This window comes from Emydura macquarii, unplaced genomic scaffold, assembly GCF_026122565.2.
Source record: "Emydura macquarii macquarii isolate MOO-44397 ecotype Brisbane River unplaced genomic scaffold, CSIRO-AGI_Emac_v2 contig_1300, whole genome shotgun sequence".
Classification (NCBI taxonomy): domain Eukaryota; kingdom Metazoa; phylum Chordata; order Testudines; family Chelidae; genus Emydura; species Emydura macquarii.
This window is the reverse complement of record NW_027131437.1, coordinates 1,547,262-1,570,780: the sequence shown is the minus strand read 5'-3', so window position 1 is coordinate 1,570,780 and position 23,519 is coordinate 1,547,262. Positions and strand designations below refer to the sequence as shown.

The 23,519-nt window shown below is 65.1% G+C and overlaps 3 protein-coding genes across 7 annotated transcripts in view; 2 read left to right on the top strand and 1 right to left on the bottom strand.

Annotated features, from left to right (window-relative positions):
* The first annotated feature begins 80 nt into the window (after positions 1-80).
* On the top strand, positions 81-8,147 carry CGREF1 (cell growth regulator with EF-hand domain 1). Of its 2 annotated transcripts, none has more exons than XM_067550514.1 (6): positions 81-375; positions 1,861-1,961; positions 2,206-2,277; positions 6,334-6,404; positions 6,885-7,009; positions 7,570-8,147. In XM_067550514.1, the coding sequence occupies exons 1-6, from the start codon at positions 229-231 to the stop codon at positions 7,948-7,950; spliced, it is 897 nt and encodes a 298-aa protein (XP_067406615.1). In that variant the 5' UTR covers positions 81-228; the 3' UTR covers positions 7,951-8,147. The 2 variants fall into 2 exon arrangements, with proteins under 2 accessions (XP_067406615.1, XP_067406616.1); XM_067550515.1 differs by having other exon boundaries at positions 320-433.
* Positions 8,148-9,675: 1,528 nt separating this feature from the next.
* KHK (ketohexokinase) lies at positions 9,676-16,631 on the bottom strand. Of its 2 annotated transcripts, none has more exons than XM_067550513.1 (8): positions 16,435-16,631; positions 15,264-15,380; positions 14,249-14,383; positions 12,723-12,795; positions 11,656-11,802; positions 10,588-10,676; positions 10,043-10,200; positions 9,676-9,948 (listed from the first exon to the last, which is right to left on the bottom strand). In XM_067550513.1, the coding sequence occupies exons 1-8, from the start codon at positions 16,524-16,526 to the stop codon at positions 9,863-9,865; spliced, it is 897 nt and encodes a 298-aa protein (XP_067406614.1). In that variant the 5' UTR covers positions 16,527-16,631; the 3' UTR covers positions 9,676-9,862. The 2 variants fall into 2 exon arrangements, with proteins under 2 accessions (XP_067406614.1, XP_067406613.1); XM_067550512.1 differs by lacking the exon at positions 14,249-14,383 and adding an exon at positions 14,463-14,597 and having other exon boundaries at positions 16,435-16,589.
* LOC137154725 (cGMP-dependent protein kinase 1-like) overlaps positions 11,811-23,519 on the top strand; it is a 50,306-nt gene continuing 38,597 nt past the window's right edge. For 2 of the 3 annotated variants that reach the window (XM_067550503.1, XM_067550505.1), the window contains exon 1: positions 19,939-20,074. The gene's annotated coding sequence lies outside the window, so the exon portion shown is untranslated. Of the gene's footprint in view, positions 12,181-19,938; positions 20,075-23,519 lie in introns of those variants that run through there. The other variant, XM_067550504.1, reaches the window with a different exon arrangement.

Here is a 23,519-nt window from a genome sequence, read left to right as displayed (position 1 = left end):
GGGGCGGGGCGGGGCCCCAGCATCATTTTTCGGCCCAGTGCAGCCTGTAACACGGCCCCCTCCCCCCGCACACACACACACTGACGGGGGGCTGCAGCCTGGCCCGGCCGGAGGTGGCCCGGAGCGGGGAGCTCGGTGGAGGGGAAGCCAGGCGGCAGGGCCGGGGCCGGGCTGCGGCTCTGCCCGCGCACACCGGGCTCTCCTGGGCTGCGCAGCCGCGGGGCGGGGATGGGGCGCCCCAGGCGGGGCTGGCATTGCCGGGGGGGGGCCGCGGGGAGCCGGGGCTTGTCCCAGCCACGTGGACTCTGTCGCCGGGCGGGGCCGAGGGGGGCGGGGCCGGCGCAGCTGAGCCGAGCAGCCGGACCGGGCCGGGAGGTGAGTGTCGGGATCGGGGCCGGCCCGGCCGGGAGACGCTGCGCGGCCGGTGATGCAGGTGCGCGTGCAGGGGGTGCCCGGCTCGGGTCAGGACGCGCGTGCAGGGGGTGCCCCGGGCGCGTTGTTGTTGTTGCATTGTGTGTTTGTGCCCCCGTGCACACGACCCCCCCCCCCGGGCTGTGTGCGTTGGGGTGGCCGGGTCCGGGTGTTGCGCGGCCGACACCGCGTGTGCATGGTCAGGGTGTCTGTGTGTGTGTGTCGTGTGCCTGGGGCACCGGGAACTGCGGTGCCAGGTGAGCTGGGCGCTGGGCAGGGCCGGGGGCTTTGCCGGCGCGGGGCACGGTGCGGGGCCGGGCAGGGCCGGGTGAGCCTGTTGTGCGCGGGGTCCCTGCGGCTGTGCCCGGGGGTGGGGGCAGGTGCCCGGGCTGGGCGCTGCGCTGGCTTCGCTGGCCCCAGTGGTGAGGATGGGGAGCGGGGTTGTGCCCGGCTCTTGCTGGCACCGCTCTGGGCGGGCCCCAGGGGCTCTGTGTTTTGCCCCCAGTGTTGCCCTAGGGGCCGGGGGTGCCCAGGGCCCGCTGCAGACTCTGCTCACCTTCCAAAGGGCTCCATGCCCACCCGGGGCCCGGCGGGGACACTCCCTGCCCTGCCCCCTGGCTGGGTCTGCGTGTGTGATGGGCATTGCCTAGTCATGCTGGCCCTGCAGCGGCTGCCCCATGCTGCTCGTGGGGCTGGCCCAGCCCAGCCGGCGGTGCCCTTGTCCAATGCACGTCCCTGGGCTGGCGTGTCCGCCGGTGGCAGGGAAGCCCCCCGGCAGGCTGAGTGCTCCTTCTGTGCCGGGGTGGGGGCGGCAGTCAGTCAGCCGAGACACCTCGGCGCGGGCTGGACACACAGGGTGAGACGCCCCCGAGGGTGCCCAGGGAGCTGGGAGGAGGCGCTTTGTCTCGGCAGCCGGAGAGCAAACCCCGGCCGGGGCTGGTACGGCCTGTAGTGCAGCTCCACGGCCAGTCGCCCGCTCGGCTAGCCTGGAGCGCCCACCACGGAGATGCCGTGCACGGGGCCGGGGCCTCGTCCTCCCCCCAGAGTCTCCGGTCACCGCCTGCCCTGGGGGAGCAGCAGCAGCTGACGTAGCTGTGGTCGGTACCACGTCGATTGCTGCCTCGGCTCCTCACTGGGGGTGCTGACACGGTGCCGGCACCGGAGCAGGGCCCGGGGAGCCTGGACCCACTGGCTCAGCCCCAGGCATCCTTGGCCAGCGGGCGACTGGGAGTGCCGGCCACAGTGAGGCATGGCCGCCCTGTGAGCTGTGACCACCCAGCTTGGCACACGCCCAGGGAGCCTGCACCCACAGCCACTGCCCGGTGCCACGCAGGGGCTCCTGACACTCCCCACTGCCGGGGACCCTCTGCCCTGAAAGGCCAGGCCCTGCCTGCGTCTGCAGCCCCTGGCGGGTCAGGGAGGGGCTGACGTGGCTGCTTGCGTCCCCAGGCTGCCCCCAGCTGTGGTCTCACGATGAGGAGTTTGCTCCTTGCGTCTCTGCTGCTGGCCATGCCGCCCAGCCAGGCTGCGCCCCAGGACGGCATCAACAGGTATCGGAAAGCGGCTCTGCCACAGGCCTCTCAGCTGGGGGGGGCGGTGAAAGGAGTTGCTGTGGGGGGTGGGATCAGAGTCCTGGCTGGGGACGCTGTGGGGGGCAAGGCTGGAGCCCTGGCTGGGCTGGGGGGGCGCTGTGGGGAGCGGGGCTGGGGGGGCGTTGTGGGGAGTAAGGCCAGAACTCGTGTGGGGTGGGGGGACGACACTGGATCCGCCCGTGACCCCGTTTGTTGCTCCCAGGTCCGATGGCCCAGCTGTGCAGCAGACAGAGCCTGTTCCCAACCCTCTGCACCCCGAACCGGAGGGGCTGCGGTGAGTCCAGCTCCCCCGGGAGGGACCCTGGCACCTGGGGTTGAGCAGCCGGCAGGGAGATGCCAGTAGCTGTGGGGCCCCGCCTGTGGGAGGGACTGGGGGTGGGACAGGACGGGGCTGGTCGGGGGGTGACTGTTGCATAGGTGGGGGTTTCCCTAGGACCCTGGACCATGTGTTGATGGAGGAGAGGGGACAAGCGGGGGCACCAATTTGTGGGTGGGATCGGCCTGTCCTTTGTGACAACGATGCGGCTGGTGTTACCCGCACTAGGGCACCCCACCTTTTCTCCAGTCCACAGGGCTCAAGGCATAACCCGGTCAAGGCAGCCCCACCCTTTCCCAATCCGTAGGGCTCCGGGGGAAAGGCACCTACCCTTATCCAATCCACTCTAGGACTCGGTCACCCATTCCCAGGCCGTGGGGCTCCGGGGTAATTCCCTGCGGGCTTGTGGGGTCTTCTACCAGTGAAGGAGCCTTACAGAGGCATAGCCTTATTCTCTGTTACAATGACCGACGCAGAACACGCATGCTGCGCATCCAGTGCTCACCACTCCCAGTGAGGCAGACACGCGTCTCCTGGTGCCAGTCGGGATTAGGTCATCTGGGGACTCCGGTTTCTGCACCGTGGTGGGCCAGGGGTTGAGCTCTGGCAAGGCTGATCTTCTAGGGCTGTGTCCTGGAGTCTGGTTCCGAAGCACTTCCTTTTGGGACCCGGTTTATATAATTAAAACGTGGGTCCGGCCTAGCTGCACCTTAACCAATCCCATCACAAAATCATTCCTCGGCCAGTCCTAGCTGACACCTGACTGGATTTCAGTAGTTCACACCCAGTTCTGAACCGGTCAGGGGAGCAGACAGAAATCGCTGAGATCGACAGTAGAGACGTGGGCTCCATAAAGACCGAACATTAAGAGGCGTAGATTTGACACCCACGGCTGTTGACCAGCGACTCCTGGCCACACAGGAGCTGGCGAGCTACGTTGTCTGTCGGCAGCTTGGATCTGCTTCCGTGGGTGGCGTGGCCGCTCTGTTAGGACACTAGGGCCTTCCTGCCAGCCCCTGTCATGTCCTGCAGCAGGTTCAGGAGTCTGAAGATGTGACCAGCTGCTACCTGGCTTATGGCTGCTGCCTGTCCTGGCGTAGCTGTCACTGCTTAGCACACGAACAGGCCTCTGACCTTACGCTGGCTCTGGCCCGGTGAGAGCGACATGGGAGAGCCACATGCTGGGGATGGGGAGTTGGGCTGGACAAAGTCCCATGAAGGGGAGTGAGATTTGGGGGATGTCGCTGGGCTCGGTGGGGGCAGAGCAGCCACTGCCAACAGGGATGGGATTCAGAGCAAGCATCAGAAGGGCCACGCTGGGTCAGAGCCGTGGTCCATCCAGCCCAGTGCCCTGTCTCAGTCAGTGCCAGACACTTCAGAGAGTGAACAGGACAAGATTATCCAGTGATCCACCCCTGTCATCCAGCCCCAGCTTCTGGCAGGCAGAGACTAGGGACACCCAGAGCATGAGGTTGCTGCAACCCTGATCATCTCGGCTAATAGCCACTGATGGACCCATCCTCCACAAATGTCTCATTCTTCTTTGAATCCAGTTATACTTTTGGCCTTCACAACATCCTGTGGCAAGGAGTTCCACAGGTTGACTGTGCTTTGGGTGAAGAATGCTTCCTTCTCTTGGTTTTAAACTTGCTGTCTGTTAATTTCACTGGATGACCCCTGGTTCTTGTGTCATGTGAAGGGACAAATAACACTTCTCTGTCCCTTTCTTCACACCAGTCATGCTTTTAGAGACCTTTTCCAAGCTGAACAGTCCCTGTCTTTTCAATCTCTCCTCACAGGGAAGCTGTTCCATTCCCCTAATCATTTTGTTGCCCTTCTCTGCACCTTTTCCAGTTCTCACATGTCCTTTCTGAGGTGGGGTGAGCAGAGCTGTCCGCAGTGTTCAAGGCGTGGCTGTGCCCTGGATTTATAGAGTGACAATGTGATGTTTTCTGTCTTATCGTTGAACCCTTTCCTGGTGGTTCCTAGCACCCCGTTCGCTCTCTGACAGCCCCCGCTGCACAGTGAGTGGAACGATCTCTGGAAGATCCGCGGGGACGCCGAGATCTTTCCTGAGTGGCAGCGGCTCACGTAGACCCATGGTTTCGTGTGCACGGCTGGATGATGTTTTCCAACGTGCATCACTTGGCATTTACCAACACTGCATTTCATCTGCCAGTGTCTTGCCCAGCCCCCGGTTTGTGAGCTCCCTTTGTAAGCAGAGCCGTGGATGTCTGCAGACCCTTTGTGCAGCTCGTGGGTGGATGCGGCTCTAAAGCCCTGCAGATCTGCGATATGCGCGGTACGTCTGCGGACCATCGTGTGGCTCACGGAGCGAATGCGGATACGAAGTCTGGCTCTGCACAGGGCTCTGTCTGCAGCTCTTCCCAGCCGGCTGGGACTTAACTAGCTTGAGTCGTGTTGCATCCTCTGCAGTCTTCACCACTTCAGGGCTCGCCCCTTTTCCAGCTGGTGTGTGAACATGCTGCACAGCGCTGGTGCCAGCAGAGCCGGGGGACCTGCTACTTCCCTCCCTCCACTGTGAAACGGACCCTTTAGTCCTCTCCAGTTCCCAGGCTTTTACCCAGTTACTGCCCAGGGCAGGGCAGGGCCCTTGGGAGCCAGTTGGGGGCAGCAGGACCCTGGGGGGCAGTTGCCCTGCAGGCATAGGCCTAGCACACAGCAGCTCCCAAGGCCAGAAGGGCCCCGTGACCATCTAGTTGGATCCCCGGCATGACGGGCCGGAGCCCTGCCCCGGAGCAATCCCTGGAGCTGAGCGGGTAGGGGAACAGCCAGGCTGGACTGAGAAATTGCCAGTGATGGACACTCTGCCCCGGCCCCGGCACGTTGCCCCAGGGGTTTGTCACCCTCCCTGTTAAACACGGACACCCCATTGCCAGGCTGATTTGTCCAGCTTCCCCGTCCAGCCACTGGCTCGCGCTGGACCTTTGTCTGCGTCCTCTGCCCCTGCCCCCGTCACTCCTTCCATGTGGTCGGTCCTGGGGCCGGTTTTGTTCAACATCTTCATTAATGATCTGGAGGATGGGGTGGATTGCACCCTCAGCAAGTTTGTGGATGACACTAAGCTGGGGGGAGTGGTAGATACCCTGGAAGGTAGGGATAGGATACAGAGTGACCTAAACAAACTGGAGAATTGGGCCAAAAGAAATCTGATGAGGTTCAACAAAGAAAAATGCAGAGTCCTTCACTTAGGAAGGAAGAATCCCATGCACAGCTACAGACTGGGGACCGACGAGCTAGGCAGCAGTTCTGCAGAAAAGGACCTGGGGGTTACAGTGGATAAGAAGCTGGGTATGAGTCAGCAGTGTGCCCTGGTTGCCAAGAAGGCTAATGGCATATTGGGCTGCATTAGGAGGGGCATTGCCAGCAGGTCACGGGAAGTGATTATTCCCCTCTATTCGGCATTGGTGAGGCCGCATTTAGAATATTGTGTCCAGTTTTGGGCCCCCCACTACAAAAAGGATGTGGACAAGTTGGAGAGAGTACAGCGGAGGGCAACAAAAATGATTTGGGGGCTGGAGCACAGGACTTATGAGGAGAGGCTGAGGGAACTGGGCTTGTTTAGTCTGCAGAAGAGAGGAATGAGGGGGGATTTGATAGCAGCCTTTAACTACCTGAAAGGGGGTTCCAGGGAGGATGGGGCTAGGCTGTTCTCAGTGGTGGCAGATGACAGAACAAGGAGCAACGGTCTCAAGTTGCAGGGCGGGAGGTCTAGGTTGGACATTAGGAAAAAGTTTTTCCCTAGGAGGGTGGTGAAGCACTGGAATGGGTTACCTAGGGAGGTGGTGGAATCTCCATCCTTAGAGGTTTTTAAGCTGAGGCTTGACAAAGCCCTGGTTGGGATGATATAGCTGAGGTTAGTCCTGCTTTGAGCAGGGGGTTGGACTAGATGACCTCTGAGGTCCCTTCCAACTCTAATAGTCTATGATTCTATGCCCGGCCCCCCTGCACCCCGCAGCCCCTGCCTAGCCTCACGTGGGCTCCCTGTTGCAGGCTGCTGCAGAGTTACCTGAAGAGCGCCAAGCAGATGGCAGAGGACCCCGCGCACATGACGAGGGAGCAGGGTAAGGGCGAGGGGGCTGGGGTGCGATGGGGTGGGCCCACTGCAAGGTGTGTTCCTGCGGCGGGTGAAGGCCCCCCTCCACTGCTGGGGCCCAGGGGCTCCCGTGCAGGGATGTGCCATGCAGGCAGAGGGCCTTGCAGCTGACGGGTTCCAGCCCCGTGTCTGGGGAGGGGGTGCCCAGTGCCCCACAGCTCTCCCAGCCGTCTCCCTCTGCCTGCCACACAGCGGCTCACATGCCCAAGTGCCTGGGATACCTGCCCCGTCCCACAGGCCGGCCACACGTCCCACCCTGCAGGCCCCGCACGGCGCATGGGCGGCTGGCCAGGCTCACCTGACGGCAAAGTCCTGGCCAGCCACGGAGGCCGCCTGGCAGCTCGCCGAGCGCTGGAGGGTGCAGCTGGTGGGGCTCCAGTGCCCAGGCCGCAGCTGCAGTGCCAGGGGAAGCTGCGAGGGCAGCTGCTGTGATCCCCTCTCTCCGCAGCTCTGCTGTTCCTCTTTGCGCTGCATGACTACGACAAGAGCGGCCAGCTGGACGGGCTGGAGTTCCTGCACCTGCTGACGGAGATGGGGTCCCAGCATGCCCAGGGCCAGCCCTCTCCCGCCTCGGTAGGTGGCACCTGCCCGCAGCCCCCTGCCCAGCTGCTGGGGGAGGCCCTGGCAGCGCAGAGCTAGCAGGCGTGGGGTGGTGGGTGCATCTCACCTGGGCGGAGATCTGAGCCTGCCCCCGTCTGGGGTGGCAGCTGAGGCTGACAGCTTCCATCTCCCCCAGCACATAGACAGGGCCCCCCATGTGGGGGGAGGGGTACACTTTACTGGGCCCAGAGGCAACCCCCATTACCATCAGGAAAACACTTTTCGTGGCTCATGAGACTGTGTGTCTGGGATGAGGGATTGTGTGTGTGTGGGAGGGGCCCGTGTTACGCGTTTGTATGGGCAGCAGCCAGGAGAGGGGGGATTGTGGGGGGGACAGAGCTCGGGCACCTCCAGGTGGAAAGGCTGACCCCCAAGAGCCAGCCACTCCCCTGCCTTGGGGCTGGATCGGAGCCGGTGCCCCCTAGCGGGAAAGGCCCCGTGTCCCATTCCCCCCCCTGGAGCCAGCCAGTGCCCGGCCTGCATCCTGCTCCCCACAGCTGGGTACATGTCTCCTCTCCTGTCCCCTGCTGCAGGTGATCCTGGTGGTAGACGACATCCTGGCGACTCAGGACCTGAACGGGGACGGGTTACTGAACCCCTCGGAGCTCCTGCTGCCCCCCGCCAAGGGCCAGCCACCCCCACCGGCTCAGGCCAGCGCACCCCAGGAAGAAAGGCTGGTGCAGCAGGCAGCTCGAGAGCCAGAGAAGCGACCTGCTGTGGCCCTAGAGATCCCAGGCCCCCCAGGGGCAGCAGATCCTGGTGTGGAACCCCCAGAGGTGCCAGGGCCCTCAGCGCAGCAGCCGGAGGCTGAGGGGGGGCCCTCGCCGAGCCCCCCAGGGCAGGAGACAGCAGCTCAGCCTGAAGAGGATGGGCATTGGGAGGCTGGGGCCCAACAGGCGAGTGGTCAGCGCTGAGCTCTAGCGGGACAGCTCGGGGCGGTGCTGGGGCAGAGCTGGCAGGGGGTGCCGCTGCTCCGAGGAGCCTAGGGGGTGGGAAACATCTGCCAGCGACCCACTCACCTGGCTGTGGTGTGAATGCTGTGTCCTCCTCAGGTGGGGGTTACACCCTGGCCTGGAGCTCTGGGGACACTGGCACCCCCCCGCCCCCCCGCCAATCCTACAGCTCAGGGGTCAAAGTGGGGGGGCCTGAACTCCCCCCCCGTGCTCTCTGCTTGGCAACACCCTGCACCCCCAGCCTGCCCCTGGGGAAAGCAGTGGGCTCAGTCCCTGCCCAGCTGGTCCTGGGCCCCTAGGAGGCAGTGGGGTAATTCTTGTGGGGTCTGCTGCATGTGAGACCCCCCTCGAGACAAGGGGTCGTGGGGAGGCAGGTGCCTGACCCCAAACTGGGTTGGGGGCACAGGAGCTGTCCCGGCACTGCAGCGCAGCCAGGTTACCCCCCCAGCTCTGAACTGGCTCTGCATTTGCATCCAAGAGGGGCACAAGCTGGACCCTGGGGCGGGGGGGGTGCAGAACTGGGTGGGGTGGGGGGCTGGGCCATGTGCAATTGATCATGTAACTTAAACTTTGAAAGAGAAAAATATACACTGTTCAAGGGCTGTCAGCCCCCTCTCTGGCTGTAAGCCCCATGGGAGCTGGGGGTTGGGGGGAAGAGGCGAGAGGGCGAGGAGTTCAGCTGCCTGTCCCTCCATGGGGCTGAGGCCCTGCCGAAATCTCCCCCACCCTCCAGAGCAGACAGCAGCTGTGTGGGCTGACCAGCGGCCCTGCTGGTAGCCAGCCCACTCGAGGGCCCATCCCTGCTGCAGGGCTGGCTGCCCCATAGGGCCATGTGCTGACAGCAGGGCCTAGCCTGAACCCTGGGCCCCCAGGCCCATAGCTGGGGGCAGGAGAAGGGGGTGGTGGTTCCCGCAGGCATAGCCAGTGGCCATTCCCTGGGGGGCAGGCAGGGTTTAACCCCTGCCCCCTTCAGTGGGGCTGGCACTGGTGCTTTGTCCTGGCCCTGAGACAGGCACCAGAGCACCCTGCCCCCCATGCACAGCCCAAGGGGGCGCAGTGCACCCCCCAGCGAGGGTCCAGCCCCCTTGTGCAGGGGCTGCTGAGCGCCAGCAGGAGTCCCACTGAGAACATCTCCCGTGGGGCTGGGCCCTGACACACTGCAAGCTCCCCTTCCCCTGATCAGCACTAGGGTCCCCCCAGGCAGAGCAGAGGCACCTCCTCCTTTGGATGGCCCAGGCCCCTCTGCCCCCGGCCCAGCCCCTCACCCTTCCTGCCAGGCGCTTGAGCCGCTAGCAGAGGGAAGGGGCTGGGAGTAGAAGGCAGTTGCCGGGGCAGGGAGCCTGCGAGGCAGCGCTTGGCTTGGCGGGGTCCAGCTGGCAGCTCCCCGATAGCTGCGTGGCTCCAAGGCGGGGAGCCCCCTGCCGCAGGGTGAGTCAGGAACCAAAGGCTACCAGGACCATGGTGCCAACCCCAGCCGGTGGGTCCGGTGTCCCCAGGAGCGCCTGCGCCACACCTCCGATGCTGCAGCTGGCTGCCCACCTGCGTGCTGGGTAGGGCCTGCTGGGCATGAGCTACCCCCAGCTGGGCAGCGTCGGGCGGGCTCAGCACGTCCCACGGCCCCCGGGAAATGGCCCGCGGGGCCCTGCAGGCTGGACGCCGGTGGCCCTGAGAAGAGGGAGCGCTGCAGCCGTTGCCAGGTGTTTATTGACTGGACGGGGAGGCGATAGGTAGGGCCCGGTACGGGGCCAGGGCAGCAGGCAGTCCCAGGGGCTCAGCCATCTCGTCCCGGGAAACCACAGCGAGTCAGCAGCAGCCACAGACGCCGCGTGCTCAGCAGCTCAGCAGACAGGGCTGTCTCCTCCGGCGGCGGCACTCACACGATGCCGTCGTATCCCTGCACACCACACTTCCTGCCAGCCACCTGGCAGCCGAAGGTCAGCGCCTCCTGCAGGCTCTGCCCTGTGAGGGGACAGCACTCCGCCCGTTAGCCTGGGGCTCGGCCCCACCTCCCCCTGCCAGCGCCTGCCGGCCGGCCAGCAGGACAGACCCTCACCTCTTGACAGGGCCAAGATGACGGAGGCGTTGAAGGTGTCTCCAGCTCCCAGCGTGTCCACGATGGTCTCGGGGGAGAAAGCGGCTGAGTGGACGAGTTCCCCGTCAGGCCCCAGCGCGTCGGCCCCTTCCTCGGCCCAGGCACAGATCACAGTGGCCCTAGGGGGGCAGCAGCAAAGAGCTGGTCTGACAGCCCCACAGCGTGACCCCAGAGCCAGCCCTGCCCACCATCCCCCTCCTACCTCCAGGGCCCACTCGGTGCCCAGATGCCCAGCGGGAAGAGCTCTGAATCCACCAAGTCACGCCATGGCTGCAAGCGAGCCCCCGCTACCTGGCCAGAGCCAGCTCTGGGGCCTGCCCTCCTGCTCTGGGGCCCTGGCCCACTGGTGCTGCCTCGGGCAGTGTGGGTTAGGAGGCCTAGAGCTCTGCCCAGGGCAGGGCAATGAGTGCAGGTGGGTGGCCTGGGCACAGCTGAGTCCCTGGCTCCCCCAAACCCTCCGGGATGGGTTCACCCTCCCAGTTTGGCCCCAAGCGGCCCAGGCCTACCCTGGTCTCGCACGGGCGTGAAGCCCCTTCACGGCCGCAGCAGCCGACTGGAAACCAAAGTCCTTTGCCACGTCCTTGCTGACAAACACCTGCCAGGAACGGAAGGGGGTGAGGGTGCCGGGCCTGGCAGCCAGCACCCGTGAACCCCCTCCAGGCCGTGTCCCCTCCCCCCGAACCCCCTCCGGGCCGTGTCCCCACCCCCCGAACCCCCTCCGGGCCGTGTCCCCACCCCCTCCAGCGCCATGTGCCTGTCCCCACAAACCCACTCAGTGCTGTGTCCCCCCCCGAGCCAGTGCCCCCCTCCAGCGCCGTGTCCCTGCCCCACTGCCCCCAGGGGCTCCTGCCACCAGCCCCCCATCGCTGTGCCCAGCAAACCCAGGCCACGCCCATGCGTCCCTGCTCCCCAGGAGCTGGCGTCTGATTGGCCAGCTGAGCAGCCCCACGAGCCAGTTGACCCCTCCTTGCTGCCAGCCCAGCCTGTCACCTCCCCCACAGACAGCTGCCCTCCTGTCCTGGGCAGCCCCACCTGGAGCAACGAGCTGGAGCCAGCTGCCTAGAGCGCCCCTCCCACGTACCATAGACACCGAGCGGGCTGCCCAGAGCGCCCCCCACCTCCCATAGATACCAAGTCAGCTGCCCAGAGCGCCTCCCCCCCCCCCCGTACCATAGACACCAAGCCAGCTCAGCTGCCCAGAGCGCCCCCGTTACTGGGGCGTGATTTATGTAATCATGCTCATGCATATTCATTAATTATGCAGTTTAGAGCATAGACTCATTTGCATAAAGCTTCAGGTTCCTGGCCCTCCCCCCAGCACGATGTGCTTGGTCTGGCCCCCCCCCTCCGCCCCCCAGTGCCCCACAGCCCACGTCACTCCCAGCCCCACCAGCTGCTCCCCAGGGCCGTGACCTGCTGGGCCCCCAGGGCAGGAGGGCCCCACGCTCAGTGCCCAGGCAGGGCGAGGAAGCTGCCCAGCGCTTTCCACTCCGCTCCCCCCGTGCCACAGGCCCAGGCCCAAGGCAGGGGCCAGGAAGGGCAGTCGGTGGCAGAGACGCTGCCCCATCACCTACCACGTCTCCGTAGCCCAGGAGCTGGTACAGCTCCGCCCGGGGCTTCTCCACCTCCACAGACGTGGAGACTCTCTGGTGGGCAGCGCAGGCCCGGTTGTGCTCCTCCACGCGCTGGATCATCTTCACCTGCTCCGCAGCGTTCCTGCCCTGGAAGCAGGGAGAGTGCTCAGCAGGGCCCAGCCCACGCAGTACCCCCAGTTCCCCCTTGTTCCCAGGCCCGGGCACCGCACGCCAGCCTGGCCGGGGCAGAGTGCCATGGCGCAGCCTGGCCGGAGCAGCGACTTAGTGCAGACCCCCGTGTAAGCGGCCCGGCAGCTCGGTGCTGCGTGGGAAGCTGGGCAGCGGGGCCCCAGAACAGGGATGAGCAAGAGTGAGGGCTCGTCTACACAGGGCCGTTCCAGAGTGTTGTGCCAACCAGCACCAAGCATTCGTTGCCGGTAACAGTGTCTGCACAGAGCCAGTCAGGAACGTCACCTGCGGAGCAGCCTGGGAAAAGGGGCGTGTCGGGAGGAAAGCAGCGAACTGGTGAGTAAACCGAGGTGTCTGCCTGCCCCAGCCCCTAGCCAGAGACAGTCACTAAAGCCTCCTTTTTGCAACTCTGAGCTGCACCTTCCTTTCCAGGCCAGTGAGTGCTTGGCCACACTTTCAGCTCCTGCTGGGGCTACTGTAAACACCTCCGCCCTGGCAACCCTGCCATCTCCCACCTACGGCCCAGCCCTATCCCGCTCCCCACCAGCCCCCAGAAACACCTGGGTCCGGCCCACACCTCAGATATCAGCACCTCCTCACTGGCTCTGCGCTGCCAGAGATACTGGCCTCCGTGCCAAGGCCCCCGGCTGCGCAGCACTCCCGTGGGGCAGGCTTGGGACACTGCCGTGTGTGTGTGTGTTTGTGTCTGTGTCTCACCTTCCCACCTCTCCGCCCTGCGTCTGCCTTCTCCTAACACTGGGCACTGCCCAGGGCAGGGACCATCTTCCCCCTGTGCTAGGACAGCACCAGGCACGTCTGGGGAGCCGCTGAATGGCCAATGCCAGCACAGGGGGCCGCTGGCAGGAGAAGGGACTCACCTCCCAATGGATCCACTTGTACTGGGCGAGGTCAACCTGCTCGAAATCCTGGGCTGTCACGTCGGGCAGGTTCCTAAACCACAGGGAGGGGGCAGAACACGGGGAGGTCAGAGAGCGGGTGCACAGACCTCTCCCAGCAGAGAGGTTAGGGCTGGAGGGGGGGAAAGGAGCCCTACTCGACTGTCACCCATGCCGTGCCCTGCCTCTCCAGTCACTGAGTTGGTGGGGAACCGGGGCTCAGCAGCCCCAGCTGGGTGGGGTGGTGCAGCGCCCAGCCGGTGGGCCCAACACACAGCATGGCCTGTAGGCACGCGCAGTCCCTCCACACAGAACCCCTGGCTAGCCCCACTGGGAGGGGGAGCCAGCCCCAGAGGATGCTGTGGTGACCTGTGCCCTAGGGCACTGTTAAAAGACTGGCTGGCGAGGCCCCTGCCCCACACAGGGCTCATGGTGTGGGGTACGAAGGCCAGAGCAATGGGGCAGAGAGGCTTAGGGCTCAAACCCCGCCAGCCGTAAGCAGGCACTGACAATGATTAACACAGCCGCTGCAGCCCTGCCTATCACAGGGCATCAGCAGACACTGAGAACAGTGATTGCCAGGGATGGGGGGGCGTGCTGATGCCCTTTGACTGGGGGCCACAATCCACACGAGAGCTGCAGGGACCAGAGCTCCCCATGAATCATTTACCTTGCCCCCTTCGCCGGCTGCTGGATTCCAAACAGGGCCCAGGGCAAAGTCCTGCCTCCCCGGCAGGGCAGCAGCCAGAGCTCCTGCTCCTCCCGCAGGCCCCACACAGGAGCCGTGTGAAACGAGCGGGGGGCCAGCGCCCTCTCCCGTGAATTCTAACTCGCTGCGCTGGGGCCACAGATCCCAACACAGATGTCTGCCGTGGGCAGTCAGCAGAGGCCACGCCAGCTCGCCAGTCCTATTCCCAGCGCCACGGTCAGAGCACACACAGGAACCAGAGGGCAGAGCCCTGGGGGCTGGTATGGGCCGGACGAATTCCTATGGGAAGGGACCTGGCAAAAGGCCCTGATGCTGCCCTGGAAGTGCAGGGAGATCACCTCTCTAGCGGCCAGCCCGAGGTCTGGCGCTAGGGCACCCCTCTGTATGCTAGCACCTGCGGGACACGGGCAGGCACAGGGTGGTCACAGGGCAACCGCCCTGTAAGCCCTGGGCTCGTGGGAGGAACGGGGCAGGCAGAGGGGTGTTCTGACCCCTCACCCCCAAGGTGAGCGGCCACCGCGATGTGCCAATTATGGCAGTGAGACGAGCGGGTGCTGATTGGTCGGACAGTGGTGGCGCTGCTGCCAACGATTGGTGTCTGCGTGCGGAATTAGCGGATGAATCAATCAGCCATGCAGGACGGGGCAGCGCCGTGGCGAGACCCGAGGGCCCGGGCCCCTGAGCCCTCGCCCGTGACAGCCAGGGCCCGAGTGCCCCGCACTGGGGTTCCCCCAACGGCAGCTGCCCGTTGATTGAGAGGTGATTGGCACGATGGCTCGGCGGACGTGTCCGGCCTTACGTGTCGTAGAGCGTGACCGTCCGCGAGCCGTTGGTGCTGTTGACAATGCAGCAGGCGCACGGCGTGTTCCCCTGGCTCTGCCACGCCACGTGCTCTATGTCCACACCCCTGCGCCGGAAGTCCGCCACGATGAAACTTAGCGGAGGAGGGGGAGAGAACAGGGGGAGGGAGAGATGGGTTAGGTCCGGGCGGGCACAGCACGGCCCCTACGCACCTGTTTGTGTGCAGGATGGTGCGGGTGCCCCTGCTCACGTTGCTGATGACGATGGAGGTGGGGAAGGAGCACCCGGGGTGCAGGACCACGTGGGTGAGCTCCACGGCATAGCGCTGCAGGTCGGCCAAGACGAAGCTGCCGGGGAGGGGGCGCAGAGGGGGGTTAGTGTGGCAAGGGAGAGCTGCTGCGCTGCAGTGTAGGGGTGCTGGGGGGGCAGCACTGGACGCCAAACCTGCCCCTTTGGTGCTGCCAGCCTCCACGATCACGACCAAAACGGCAGCTGTCTGCACTACTTGCCAAGCCAGGGTGGGTTTTCCCGGACCCCTGGCGAGCTGGAACGGCAGCAGACAGACCCCGCCGGAGGGCAGCGCTGCCTGAGCGGTGTGAGCCGCAGAGCCACGTGAGCGGGGAAAGGCCGGAGGGGCGGGAAGGAGTGAGAGTGACACAGCAATTCGGGTAGCAAACCAGGGGCTTTAGGGAAACCTTTCGACTCCCCAAAAGTCAGGGAACAGGCCCCACCCTCCCCTCAGCATGTGTCCGTCATCAGCCCAGGCGTCTCGGCTCCCCAGCCCAGGAAGAAGGAAAGGGCCGGTCCTGCCTCCCCGTCAGCTGGAAGGAAGGACCCCTGCCATGGCACGGTGCATTATGGTCCCCGGACCTGTGCCGGTGGGACGGGCACTGCTCGTGGCAGGATACCCCAGGGGCCAGTCCACGAAGCACATCTGGCTCGGGCGCCCTGGCTCCTGTGTCCCTGCAGGCAGCTGGTCCCACAGACTCCCCCACGCCAGGCTCTTCACTTACTCTGCCGCGTGCCCGGGAGCCAGTGAGCCCATGAAGGCGCAGGGTGCCCCCAGCAGGGACAGCACGGTGCAGGAGTTCGAGGCATTGCCACCCCGCTGCCAGCGCTGAGACAGACACCTAGGAGACAGACAGACAGAGCCGTGGCTGGGCGTGGCCGGGCACCAGGCTGCCAGCCTTGCACTGGAGCCCAGCTGCAATGACTCCAGTTCAGCGGGATCCACACGCTGGACCCGGACCCATTCGTTGGGCTGGGAGTTTGCCGGGGAACCCATTCGCACCTGCAGAGCCAGCAGCTGGTTCCCGTCTCGCCGAGGGGAATGGGCTGGGCGGAGGAAGGGCACAGACTGCTCCCGGGCTGTTCGTGCAGGGAGGCCGGTGCACTGGAGTGGCACAGCGCAGGGTGAGTGTGTGTGGCATCGAGGGGACTGGAGGGGCTTAGGGAGCACTCGCTCGGGGGATTTCCACCTGGGCCATGCCTGGAGGTCAGGGCTGCTCTGCCCAGAATTCAGGCTGCAGGTGAAGCCGTTTATAGACGGCTGGGAGGGCACCCGGTTTCTCAGCTGTACAAAGGCCCATCGCCAGCCCTGCTGCTGCGACTGCCCGCTGGGTGTTCTTCAGCCACGTGAGGGCCAGGGGGATGGTCGCAGCCCAGGGAGGGCCAGGGGCCAGCGGTGTGAGCATGTGCCTGAAAGCCAGACCCGGTCTGGCCCTGGCTCTGACACAGATCCCTAGTGCAAGGGTCCAGCCTAGTGCGGGCGAACAACCCAGCTGGTTCGGGGCTGGAGGGATGATGTGAGGGGGCTGCCTGCCCCGGGGGGACTGGCCAAGATGCCTGGGAAACCCCTTCCCTGCAGGCCCAGGTCCCTCAGCCCCAGCCCCCTGCAGCCAGCTGGGGCAGGCTCAGCATCACACTGGGAGATGAGGGGCCCCGCTAGCTCTGGGGACGTTATCTGGGGCTGGCCAGGGCAGCCGCTGTCCCCCGGCACTGCAGGGCAGCAGCGACATCCCACGCCGGGAACCTGCAGCCAAGGGGCTGGGCCGGCCAAGCGCTGCCAGCCCAGCTCTGGGAGTCGGGTCACGCCGAAGGGCCCCCCTCTGTGCCCCCCCCATCCAGCTCGCCACAGCCCTGAATGGCTGCAGTGCCCGGGAGCCCAGCCGGACCCCCCCGTACCTGGTGTCCGTGTCCTCGGCCGGGTACGCGTCCACCACGCTGATGATGTCCAGGCAAACCAGGCCCACGCACAGGATGCGTTTGTCCCCCATGGATGGGCTGCCCCCCAGCACCTGCACCCGGGCACCCGCCCCCAGCACCTGCACCCCGGGCACCTGCCCTCTGCCCCTCCTTGGACCGGGCACCTGCCCCCTGTTCCCCCCCGGCACCTGCGTCCCGGGCACCTGCCCCCTGCTTCCCCCAGCACCTGCACCCCCGGCACCAACGACCCCCAGCACCTGCCCTCTGCCCTCCTTGGACCAGGCACCTGCCCCCCTGCTTCCCCCAGCACCAGCGCCCCGGGCACCCGCCCCCCAGCTCCTGCTCCCCCGGGCACCCGCCCTCTGCCCCTCTTGGCCCCGGGCACCCGCCCCCCCCGGCAGCAGCGCCCCGCTCCCTGCCCGCTGGCCGGGGGGCTCCGGAGTCGCACCGTGGGCGTGGCTGAGGCTCTGGGGGCGGGGCTATGGCCCCGGCAGCTGCCTGCCCCGCCCCCCACCTCTCTGGCCCCGCCCCCGACGCTTCCACGGACACCCGCAGCTCAGAGCCCCGCCCCGCCGCGCGTGACTGTAGCGGCCGGGATCACGTGAGGGGGCGTGGCGGGGTGCGCTAAACTGGGGCAGACGCAGCCCGGGGGGCGTGGCCCGGCCCGGAGCGGCAGCAGGGGCAGGTCCCCGCCCCCAGCCCGTGGCTCGAGTGTCGCACACGCGTGACACGTGACAGGGACCTTGCCCCCTCGTCCTTTGTGGCCCCCGGCAGCAAAGGCCGGGCGTGGGGCGGGGAGGAGAAGGGGATGGACATGACCAAGGTTGCCTGTGTCACCTTAACTCTGCCCCGGGGGAGCGAGTCGGCACAGCTGAGCTGCGTTCTCACTGGCTGAGGCCAGGTGTGCACAGGACAGGCTCACATCAGTGTAACTGCATGGCTGGGGGGGGAGCGGCTTCCCTGTGTCACCGAGTGTGACCTTGCAGCCGGGGCGGGGAGGGGGTGTGTGTCTATGGCAGAGCAAAGGTCCTGGCTGATAAGAGGCTTGTTTACTCAGGATCTTGTGAAGTTGGCAAGAAAACCTCCCAGTCAGCACCAGGCTGCTCTGCCCTCCGACTACCTGTGTGAGCCCCACACAGACCCTGAGATGGGAACCCAGCCCCACCCCTCCCCAAACAGGACGTTCCCAGCTCAAACCAAGCCAATCCCTCTATCTGCCCTTTGGTCCCTCTTTCCTCCCCCTTTTCTCGCGCTCTCTCTTCATCACTTCCTGCCCTGTTGTGTAGTGTTGCTGTGAGCCGCCAGCCAGCTGCTGTGTTCCACCCAGAGGTGGCTGCATTTCTCTGGCAGATCAGTAACTGTGGTATATACACAGCTCTTTGGGATCCCCGGCATGACATCACTGTGGGGAATCACTATATCATTACGCCTCCCCCATCCACTGGTTCCTGTTCTCTCATCCCACCTGCCCCCACCTGTCTCCCTGGGAGGTTTGAGAGATGGGATCTAGGGACTTACCCCTCTGGTTCCCATCAGCACCTTTCCAGTCTGTCTCTTCTTTCCGGGGGGTTGCACCCCACTTGGCCCCATGGGATTACCATCCACACACAGTCCAGCCAGCATCCCAGGCCCAGAGTGGGCAGCGTTACACTGGTAGCAGAGCTATGGGTTAAAGCAGTTCATCCCCACAGGCGCGGGCATGGTAGCTGGTGTCACTGCCGCTGGGGGAGCAGCTGTGTGCACTTGGGAACTGCCTGCAAGGGCAGCCTGAGCCCCCCGGGCAGCTGCCAATGGGGCTGTGTGGAGAAAGGGCCTGCAGAAAAGAGCCCCTGCACTGCCAGTGGCTGGAATGGAAGCAAAGGGCTTCCATGCTGCTGCTGCAGGCCAGAGCAGAGCAGAGCAGCTGCAGGGGCTCAGGAAGCATATTTCTGTCCAGGAGACAGTGGGGCACAGTTAGCTGCTTCGGGGGGACGGGCTATCGCCTAGGGGCAGCCACGCCGGGTCAGACCTGTGGTCCAGCTGGCCCAGGATCCTGCCTGCCAGCGGCTGGTGCCAGGTGCTTCAGAGGGGCTGAACAGAGCAGGGCAGTTATTGGGTCTCCCATCCCCTGTTGCTTAGTCCCAGCTTCTGACAAGCCGGGGTTTAGGGACACCCGGAGCCTCAGGTGTGTCCCCGTCCAGCTTGGCTAATGGCCATTGTTGGACCCGGGGCAATGAGTTCCGCAGGTTGACTGTACGGTGTGTGAAGCAATACTGCCTCTTGTTTGGTTTACACCTGCTGCCTGTTAATTTCACTGGGTGACCCCTGGTTCTTGTGTGATGTGAAGGGGTAAATGACACTTCTCTATCCCTTTCTCCACACCAGTCATGCTTTTATAGACCTCTGGGATGCCCCCTTTGGTGTTTCTTTTCGAAGCTGAACGGCCCTAATCTTTTTAGTCTCTCCTCTCAGGGAAGTTGTTCCGTACCTTTGACCAGCTTTGCTGTCCTTCCCCGATCCTCTTCCAGTTCGGCTGTGTCCTTTTTGGGATGCAGACAGTATTCAAGACATGGGCATCCCGTAAAGTGGCGTTATGATATCGTCTGTCTTATTATCTATCCTTTTCCTAATGGTTCCTGAAATCCTCTTCGCCTTTCTGCCCACAGCTGCGCATCGAACTGAAACTGTCAGAGAACTGTTTGCTGTGACTCCCAGATCTCTTTCGTGGGGGTGACCAGCTAATTTAGACCCCATCGTTGTATACGTAGGGTTGGGATTCTGTCTTTCTTTGCTGTTTTGTTGCCCAGAGTCCTCTGCAACGACTTGCCGTCAGCTGTGGACTTAACTATCTTGAATAATTCTGTATCGTCTGCGAATGTTGCCACTTCACTCTTCATCCTTTTTTCAGCATTGCTTAGATTAGGTCGTCGTTAGCTCACTGATGAGCGCGTTGAACGGCTCTGGTCCCTGGGACCCCGCTACTTACCTCTCGCCAGTTACTGACCCAGGAGAGCAGCTTTCCTCTGATCCTACGGCTCCGTAGTTACCGTAAGAGCCTTTGGTGAGGGACCTTGTCAAAGGCTTTCTGAAAATCCAAGTCCTTCATCATTCATAAAGATATGCACTGAGCGGCTGTGATGTGCTGTCACGATGCCCCTTCGCCTGCTTGAGAAAGAGCCCCTGTCCCATGTAGTCAGGAAGAGGTAGTGTGGTCTAGGGGTTGGAGCATGGGGAACTGGGAGTCAGGACGCTGGGGCGTTCTCACTGTGTCACACCCCCGAAAGAAACCCCTTTCTGTGCCTCAGTTTCCCCACCTGTTCTGCTCCCTTCCGGGGCTGCGCGGCTTGGCTGGCTGTGTGCAGAGTGCTGGCGGGGCTGGGCAGAGGCAGATGAGCCAGCTATCCTGCCAGCCCCTTGCTCACACATGAGTCAGAGCCTGACTTCCCACTGCCAGCGCGTGGGAGGGAGGGGAGGAGAGGCAGCAGTCGGGCCTGGCTGGGGAGATGAACCTGAGGCAGGGCTAGGCTTGGGCTGGTGGTTAATGTGTCATCGGGCCGGGCGTGCTGCCTCCCGGGGGCCCTGCGGCTATGCTGGGGGGCTGGAGGCCAGGGAGCCCCGCCAGTGAGTGAGGAGGGCCCAGGTAGGTCGGCTCTGTGCCGGGGTATGCAGTCGGGGTGTGCAGGAGGGGGTCCAGCTTGGGGCTGTTCTCTGCACGGCAGGGAGAGGGGGGGGCTCCTGCAGCTTGCAGTGCGGTAGGAGGAGGGTGCAGCCGCCTCAGGCTGCTTGCTGCAAGCGTGGGGGATCAGCCCGGACCTGGGCACCGGTGGCTGTGGGGGACGGGGCCTGCGTGGCGGTCTAGGGGGATGGGAGGGCCACTGCCGGCCTGGCGTAGCGTGGCATGCCTGGAGACAGGCCTGCGTCTGTGTCTCTTTGCCGGGGCCGGGGTCCCGGGCCCCGCAGGGTGGCCTGGTGGCGTGGGAAGCCGGCCTAGGCTGCGGCTGCTGCGGGCGTTTCCCTGGCCGCCTGACCTTTGCCCTGGCCACGTCTCCGCCGGCCCCTTGCTGGGCTCGCCCAGTGGCTCCCAAGGCCTGTCCCCTCAGCAGGACACGTCGCTGGGGGGTGCTGCCACGGGGCACCGGCAGGGCTGGTGGTACAGCACAGCATGCCCGGTCCCAGCCAGGGCGCAGCAGAGGGGCTGGCTGGCTGTGTCCCTTGCCCGCTGCCCGGGGTGGGGTTGGCCCGTAGCCCCTGCCCAGCGCTGCCCATCCTGCGGGGTGCCCTGCCAGCCCATCTCCTGCCCCAGGCACTCACACGTCTGCTCCCGACTGCTGCCGTCTGGGCTCCTGGGACCCTCGGTCCCAGCCCATGCTCGGGCCTACAGCCGGTGCCGGCGCAGCTGCGGGGCCTGGGAGGGCGTCTGGGAGCCCCCAGCAGCTGATCCCAGCGCGAGGTGGGCAGGACGCTAGCGGCAGGAAGCGGGGCTGTGCAGGAGGAGCCGGTCCCGGCCCCAGCCCTCGTGTCCGGCTGCCAGGCAGGCCTGGCCGGGATGAGCCGGTGAGCAGCGGCCGGGCTGAGAGGTCCCAGAGTCGTTGCTGGGCTCTTGGGGGTGAGCACAGCAGACAAAGCTCAGAGCTTTCTGGATTCGAATGTAGCCGCCTGTGAAGCAAGTGCCTCATCCTGGGGGTGCCTGGGGTCCCCCAGAACCTCCCAAACCGCTCCTGGCCTCTCCATTGCCCCAGCCACACACAACCCTGGGCAACCTTCCCCGCCTGGCCGCCACTCAGCCCCGGCCAGGACCCTCCGCTCCAGGACTAGCAGCCAGCCTCCTTCATTCCCAGTCCCTGAGCCGGCTAGATCCCCCGGCCAGCCGGGACCCCCGCCACCGCCAGGGACCTGCCCCGGAGCCGTTCCCCGGGCAGAGCTGGGAGAGGAACCGCCGGGCTGGGTGGAAACGTTGCCAGTGACGGCCGGTCGGAGTCTCCACCCCGTGCTTGGCGACCCCCCAGGCAAACACGGACCCCGGTTGCAGCCGGAATTGGTCCAGCGTCAACGTCCACCCGCTGGATCGCGTTCGACCTGCCTCCGCTACCAGGAGCCCCCGGGCAGTGTCACTCGCCCGCCACCTCTGGGCCGCAGCCCCCTCCGGCCGGGGGTGCTGGGTTATTGCTATGGGCAGTGCTTCGAGGGGTGGGGCTAGCCCCCCATGGCTACCTGTTCCCAGCCCCCAGACCAATCCTGCTGCCCTGCACCCCCAGATCCACCCTGCCCCTCGGGGGAGGGGCACCACCAGATTCCTCTTGCTGGGGGGTCAGGGCCCCCTGAGCTACTGGGGCCCCTTTCCTCCATCCTCCCCACTGGGGGTGAGACCCGCTTGGCCGCAAAAGGGGGGCGGGGCGGGGCGTGGAGAGCTCCGCCTGCCACTTGCAGCAGCTCTGATTGGTTGCTCTACCCCAGGGGGCGGGGCTAGTCAGAGGTGGGTCCCCGCTGCTCAGACCATGTGTGGGGGGCTCTGTGCCCACCCTAGTCGCCGCTACTGCTCTGCACACCCCAGCACTGGGCAGCCCCAGGGCAGCCGTGGGGCAGGGGCCCCGGGACAGCCGTGGGGCAGGCATGGAGTCGATGACTCAGGGAAGGCAGAGGGGAGCAGATGTGGGGCAGGTGGCATGGGGCAAGGGTCCTGAGACAGATGTGGGGCAGGGGGCATAGGGCAGGGGTGGAGTCGGTGACCCAGGGAAGGCAGTGTGGGGCATGTGGCATGGGACAGGTTTGGAGGAGATGGCGCAGGGAAGGCAGCGTGGGGCAGGGCTCCCAAGGCAGACATGGGCAGGCAGTGGGGGGCAGGTGAGGAGCGCTGTGGGGTGGGACCAGCGGAGGGTGTCTGCAAGCAGGGGAGCCGCTGAAAGAGGCAGGGCTGGCAGAGCTGTTCCTGCTATCTGGGAGCCCGGGCGGGAGCCCACACCTAGGGCCGGGCAGACTCAGCCAGGGGTTGCTAGGCTGGGGGGCTATGGGGTGGGGCTGGGCCATGGGGGCTGGGGCTCACGTTGTCTCTGACCCTGGCTCCTGCAATAGTTTAAAGTCCTTGGTGACCCCTTGGCCACATTGCACACGGGCCCCTGCAGCCTCCATCGCAGCAGCACGCCCCGCCCGGCCCCCACGCCTGGGAGCCAGTGACTAGTGCTTGGTGTTACTCTCCTTGCTATTTGTGTTTCCGTGGTGCCGAGCCGCCCAGTCACGGCCCCGGCCCCAGGGTGCTAGGCGCTGTACAAAACACAGAAGGCGCCCAGGAACCAGTAGGCGGTAAAGACAGGCTGCTGGAGGAAAGGGGGGGTCCAAGGAAACAATGGGACTATACTCTCCCGGCAGCCCAGCCGCTGCCTGTCCCGGGGCGGCCTGCCCCGGTGTGAGGGGAAACGTGAAGGGGCTTGTTTGACAAGTGAACGGGGGCGATGGAGGCCAGGCTCGTGGCCCGATAATCGACAGCTCGATCGTGGATGAGAGACGCTGGGTCGGGAGGGCCGGGCCGCGCATCCAGCGGCGTCTGTCTGATGCACTCGAGGAGGGGGAGCCGCGGAGGAGCCGAGGAGAGGGGCGACGTGGTCGAGGGTTGGGGCTTGGAGACTGATCTCTGCAGCAGCAGCAGCCGGGTGGCTCTGAGCAGGGAGGGCCGCGTCTGTCGCGGCCGCGTGCACAGTGTTGCAGGGATCCTGGGAGTCAGAGTCCAGCGTGAGTCTCCCTCTGGAGTTGGCGCTGGGGCGGCCACGGCTGGGATCCGGGGCCAGGGCAGGCGCCACGATTCGAGGAGGGTGTTGCTAAATGGGGGCAGGGACAGAGACGAGGCAGGAGAATGGTGAGGGGGTTAGAGAGAGACAGACTCCAGCAGCTCACGTTGGTCAGCTGTACAGAGGGCAGGTTCCGGAGTGCCTGGGTCCCAAGCTGCAAGTACCACACGGGGACCAGGGGTTTGGGAACGGGCTCCTCGGCCTAGCAGAGGCAGGGCAAACACCGTCCAGGGCTGGACGCTCCAGCGGGACACATTCAGACTGGCAGAAAGGGGAAGTTTTCGCAGTCAGAGCAATGAACCAGCA